This window comes from Vicia villosa, unplaced genomic scaffold (assembly GCF_029867415.1).
Source record: "Vicia villosa cultivar HV-30 ecotype Madison, WI unplaced genomic scaffold, Vvil1.0 ctg.000029F_1_1_1, whole genome shotgun sequence".
NCBI classification, from domain to species: domain Eukaryota; kingdom Viridiplantae; phylum Streptophyta; class Magnoliopsida; order Fabales; family Fabaceae; genus Vicia; species Vicia villosa.
The window spans coordinates 1,006,410-1,012,692 of NW_026704961.1; the positions used below are offsets into that span (position 1 = coordinate 1,006,410).

The following is a 6,283-nucleotide window of genomic DNA, read 5'->3' on the forward strand; positions in this document are numbered from 1 at the left end:
GAAAACATTGTGTCAACAATCAAGAAGAATAATGGTAAATTGCGAGCAGCACCAAAAGATGAGTACTGTGTTCAAATGGCAGACATGCTCCTTGGTAGAAGATCAAAAAATGAGATCTTGAGTTGTTTAGAAGGTCATGTTAAGTACAACCACATCTTTATCGACAGTCATAAGAATGTTTTCAGAATCTTTGATTAGAAATTTTATAATTAAAAGAAAATAAAAATAATCTGGGTATAAAAATGCAATTGAAGAAAAGAGAGTATTCTTCATTAAGATAAAATTCCAAATACAAGAATCACAACTAATACTACCAGATCAGTTCAAACAGATCAAGAATAACTAAACTAAATGAACCGAAACAAGAAAACAATTGCATAATTCTTTGAAATAAACCCAACATTTACATCTAAACGCAGCTAGTGCATACGAAACCCTAGACTGAAAACTAGAATCAACCTCCGAAACCGTAAAGTGTCCTTCCCTGCCTCTTCAAAGCATAAACCACATCCATGGCGGTGACGGTTTTTCTTCTAGCATGCTCAGTGTAGGTAACAGCATCACGAATAACGTTCTCGAGGAAGATCTTGAGAACACCACGGGTTTCTTCATAGATGAGACCGCTGATTCTCTTCACACCACCTCTTCTAGCCAAACGACGAATTGCAGGCTTCGTAATACCCTGGATGTTATCACGAAGCACCTTTCTATGCCTCTTTGCTCCTCCTTTACCCAAACCCTTTCCTCCTTTTCCGCGACCTGACATTTTTCTCTTAAAATTATTAACTCTAAAGATTTGAATAAGAAAATTGAATTGAGAATGGATAAATTTAAATTTGGTGGTCGTGTTTATATATGAAGATTGCGAGTAGAAAGAACACTTTCAGCCATTGATTATAATTTGATCGTTGGATGAGGATGGCGATCCGCGTCGTCTCGTTTGATTTGTGTGCTACCGTTGATGTAAGGTGATGGACGGTATCCCTTCTTTGATGTTATAATGCTCGAATAGCCCCTATCTTGCGGATCGATGACGTGGCAGTGTCTAAAAACACATATGACTTAAAAGGGTGCGTGATAATATGATACACCAACGGTGGCAACATACTGAATTCAAAGTGTTTGGAATAAAAATATTTAAAATATATTTTTTCTACTCTAACATGAAATTGTCTTAAAAGATCATTTTCAATTCTCAATTATACTTTATAATTGATATTATTTTTATCATTATCTTTCACATTATATTTAAAAATGTGATTTTCTTTTTTATTTATATATTTTTAAGAAGAAAATTTACCTACAATTTCTTAAGTGTGATTTTTGCTATTTCTCAATAAAAATATGACAAATGTACTTTAACATTATTTAAGGAGTGAAAATAGAAGAAAATTGCATATGTGTAAGAGAGAATTATACATTTTTCATATTTTAATGACACAAAAAATTGTATATAAGTTTTCTCGCTTTTTTAATATTGTTAAATGATCAAATCAGTCAATTATTGTGAAACGGAGAAAATAGGTCATTCTAGACCATTCTTATATTCCTTCGACTATTTTGTAAGGACTATAAACATAAAAAAAATCGATTTTCAATTTAATTGTCACAATTTAAACTATATGATTGTTTACCTCATATGTATAAATAACAAATTTACATTTAGCTAAACACAAGTATATAATTAATCACATTTTGACAGGTCGACATTTTTTCGGATAACTTGGCAAGACAAACATAATAAAGACAGCTAAATATAATTTTCCTTACAAACCTATCATCGATAGAGATAGTCGGACTGTTGATAAACCTAACCTGAAACTAAACAACTAGAGCTCAATTGCAAAAAGATAAGAACTATGTACTGCTAAAAGTCTGATAATGTGTTTTAGTCATAACACTTCATAGGAATATGTCGTATTCTTGGTGGCAACTCTATTCCAGCATTGTTATGTTCCTCATTGTGCCCCCCCTCAATCGTATCATCTTCATTGTTGTATGGAATGTTTGGAGCTCAAATGGTATTGGGTGTATTGTGCTCATCTGATTCATATGTGTTGGTAGGGGATTCGGGTGTGTGGTATCCATGGTCCTGGTGCAAGATTTCAATGTCATGGGTGTCAAGGTTGGTCGATGCAGTGATAGTTTCTTGTGCATTGGTAAGGGGAAATGGCTTCAAGTGATGGAACTGAGTCAGATTGTGAGGGGTGTAGTTCTTCATCATCACTGTAGTATTCTGTAGTATTTTTGTTAGTGTTGATGGAAGGTGGGTTTCATGCTTAAAGGAAGGGATAAGTATCCTCATAGAAGATGTCTCTCGATATATGGAAGGTATGAGTTTGAAGATTATAAACTTTCCATCCTTTTTGTTCTTGTGAATATCCAATGAATAAGCATTTGTCAACTCGTGGATCAAATTTGTTTAATTTATTGGAGACATTCTTCATGAGCTTAAACATCCAAAGTTTTGTAGATGATCATGTTGGGGTGCCTTATCGAAAAGAAGCTCATAGGGGGTGAGGCCTTTATTAGCAACAGTAGGTGTTCTATTAATTAGGTATGCTGCAATTAAAACACAGTCAACCCAAAAGTGTACTGGAAGGTTTTCTTGAAAGCACAACGCTTGCGCTATATTAAATATATGTCTATGTTTACATTTTACTCGTCCATTTTGTTGTGGTGTATAAACACTAAGAGGTATCATGAATTATGCCCTCTTGGTGAATGAAAGATACAAATTTGGAGTTAACAAATTTTGTACCATTGTCGTAGCGTATTTTGACAGTTTTGTTGAATTTTTGCCTGATCAAATTACAAAAAAGTGATCAAGTGGTGCAGCGTTTCAGTTTTCGATTTCATTAGATACACCTAAGTGCCTCTAGTGTAATCCTCAATAATGGTAAGAAAATATTGTGCTTCATTATGTCCAGTAGTATTGTATTTGCCCTAAAGATCGTAATGGATCAAATCAAAAGTTGCAATAGCTTTATTATTACTAGAAGGAAATGAGTTTCTACATTGTTTGATTTTATGACATATATCAAGCAGGTTGATTTATATGAGTCAAAAGTACATTGAAGATAATGCGAAATTTGTTGTAAAGCTTGAGGAGAAGGGTGTCCCATTCTATTGTGCCACAAAGTTGTTAAATATTTCTTAGTTGCCCACAAATATCCATTTTGGGATGGCTTTGTGAACATATAGACATCTTCACACATGCTACCGAGTCCAATCTTCTTTTTGTTAGAAGGTCATGGATTATGCATCAATTTTGATCATAAGTCACCGTATAAGATAGATCATGAGTCAATCTATTAATGGAAATCAAGTTGCAGTTGAATGAAGGGACTAGGAGCACATTATGTAGCATGAAATGATTGGACAGATATACATCTCTTATGCAATCAACAAGGGTGGTTGTTCTAGTAGGAGTGATAATTTGAAAAGATGTTGACATTTGCTTAATATTATGCAAAATAGATGGTAAATAAGTCATATGATGGGATGCACCACTATCAAGTATCCATGTATGAGTTGCATGTACATTACCGCTCATATTATCGAGGGGAGTAAGCGGATTTCTGGTGCGGGTGCCATGAAGAGCATGCACTAGTGTCAAACCTTTTCCGGTGTCACGTTTGTCAACAGATGCAAAAAGATGTGAACCTTCATGCTTGTTGTGGTCTCTTCTTGGAGTTCTCCTGGGTTCCCAGTGTACAAGATATCCAACAATTTCGAGCATTTATTGTTGACATGGTGATTTTTACCACAGTGGTCACACTTGAGTTTCAAAGATTCGTGCCACTTTCATTTGTCGTGTTTGGAGGAGTGAAAGGCTGAACATGTATCAACGTTAACGCGTCTTTCTGTGTTAGTTGTCAATCGCGATTCCTCTCTTGTATGAGATTGAAAACGAGGCGTAATGGTGGGAGAGGATCGGAGATGAGAATGGTGCTTTTAATTTGAGCAAATTGGCCGTTGTTAAGACCACCAAAAAATAGATGCACATGTTGATCATCATCTCTTTTGGTTAAAGATATGGAGGCTCCACAACTGCATTTCGGTATTGGTTAGAGGTCATCAAGCTCGTCAAAAAGGCTTTTGGATTGGGTGTAATATTATGTTATACTCATGTTAGAATCTATCTACAAAAGGCATATGGTGCGCCATAATTGATGAATGTGTGGCACGTTGATTGGAGCAAGTCGTTCTTCAAGATCGATCCAAATGTCGCGAGCAATTGATGCGTGAGTGATGATTCCATGCAGAATGGGATCGACCGCATTGATAATTCACACCCTGACCACGAAATCAACTTTCTCTCAATTAAGAAAGTCTGTAGAATCGCGGTTTGGTTTCTAGATACAACCATCAACGTAACCGAACTTCACCATTATGCATAGAGTCGTTTTCATGGCTCGAAGCCATGTGCGGTAGTTATTGTCATTCAAGGTTGCAAAAACAAGAAGGGTTCCTGGATTATCAGAATTATTCTGAGTATATACAAGGTCGTCTTTGAGGGCGTGCAAGACAGGTTACTGCATAGGGTCTTAAAATTTTCACGATTAAATTGTAACTTAAATAGAGCATCATAAATCTTTTTCACTATTAAAATATGGTTAAATATGACCTCTAATCCTTTTGTCATGGTTGAACCATGACTAACCTACACAGGACCTCCAGAAAACTTGAGACGACTCTGAGTATATGCAGGATTGGGTGGAATGATGATGAAAGGAAATACTTTCTCAGAATGATACTCGTCGGTATCGTCGTGCTTCGATGTCATATTAAAAGTTAATTATAGGAATTTATTCAAAATTACAATTCGAAGTAGCAACAAACTAACTAACGTAAACATAAAAGTGGAAGACAGATAACAGCCTATAAAAGGGGTTATGCTAACAGCTATATCTCTATTAAAAGGAAATACCTTTGCAAACACTTAAAAATATTTGTGGCAAACATCTACAATTCTGTGAGTACTGCTTGAAAACATGTTCAAGTATTCTGTGACATGCATCAATCTAAAGAAGACATACATCAACCTATATTGACTGGAATTTTTATGCGCAGAGCTAAAGAAAACATTATCTTTATTTTCGTGGCAAGTTCAGTGATTATATGAATCAAACGGTTAACAGAAACCAAAACTTCTTCAAAAAGATGACTATAGTCTTTAGATAGCTTAAATCAATACTGGTAAAAGATTCGTCTTTTAATAATAACATACAAATGTCATTACATACTTTTTCTCAACTGTGAATTTGAAAATGTTCGTCACAAACAAATTATGTACAAAAAGTCCTTTCAGCGAGTACAAATAGATTCAACACTTATGCTGAAATAGCCGTCACAAACAAATTATGTATTAAAAACGCAACATAAGAAGCAAGAAACAAGACTAAATATTAGCAATTTTATAATTGAAAATAATCAGAACAATTTGCGCATAAAATGTAATTGAAGAAAAGAGAGTATTCTTCATTAAGATAAAATTTCAAAAACAAGAATCCCAACTAATTGTAACAGATCAGTTCAAACATATCAAGACTACCCTAATTGAAATAACCGAAATAGAATACAATAGCATAATTCCCTGAAATCAACCCAACATTTACATCTAAACGCAGCTAGTGCATACGAAACCCTAGACTGAAAACAAGAATCAACCACCAAAACCATAAAGAGTCCTTCCTTGTCTCTTCAAAGCATACACGACATCCATAGCAGTGACAGTTTTCCTTCTAGCGTGCTCAGTGTAGGTAACAGCATCACGAATAACATTCTCGAGAAAGATCTTCAGAACACCACGGGTTTCTTCATAGATGAGACCGCTGATTCTCTTCACACCCCCTCTTCTAGCCAAACGACGAATTGCAGGCTTCGTAATGCCCTGGATGTTGTCACGAAGCACCTTCCTATGCCTCTTTGCTCCTCCTTTACCCAAACCCTTTCCTCCCTTTCCGCGTCCTGACATTTTTCGCTTAAAATTATAAAATGTAAAATTTCAAAGAAGAAGATAGAATTGCGATTGAATGAATTTGATTACTCAGGTCGTGTTTATAAATGAGGACTGCAAGTGGGAAGAGTATTTTTAACCGTCGATTATAATCCAATCGATGGATGTCGATGGCGATCCGCGTCGTCTCGTTTGGTTTGAGTGCTACCGTTGATGTTAGAAGATGGACGGTATCCCTTCTTTGATGTTATAATGCTCGAATAACGTTTTTCATGCGGATCGATGACGTGGCAGTGTCAAGAAAACACAACAAATGATTAA

General features: G+C 35.5%; 1 protein-coding gene across 1 annotated transcript; it reads right to left on the reverse strand.

Moving 5' to 3' along the window:
• Positions 1 to 248: 248 nt before the first annotated feature.
• Positions 249 to 5,980, reverse strand: LOC131622338 (histone H4-like). Its single transcript, XM_058893371.1, has 2 exons — positions 5,875 to 5,980; positions 249 to 786 (listed from the first exon to the last, which is right to left on the reverse strand). Exons 1-2 carry the CDS (start codon positions 5,978 to 5,980, stop codon positions 455 to 457), a joined length of 438 nt encoding a protein of 145 aa, XP_058749354.1. The 3' UTR covers positions 249 to 454.
• Between the last annotated feature and the right edge of the window lie 303 nt (positions 5,981 to 6,283).

Excerpts from the sequence above, each read along its gene's own strand:
- LOC131622338 (XM_058893371.1), bottom strand. The coding sequence starts at position 5,980 with ATGTCAGGACGCGGAAAGGGAGGAAAGGGTTTGGGTAAAGGAGGAGCA. Across the intron at positions 787-5,874 it reads CATTACGAAGCCTGCAATTC|TTAATAATTTTAAGAGAAAA; the intron begins GTCGTTTGGCTA and ends AAATCTTTAGAG.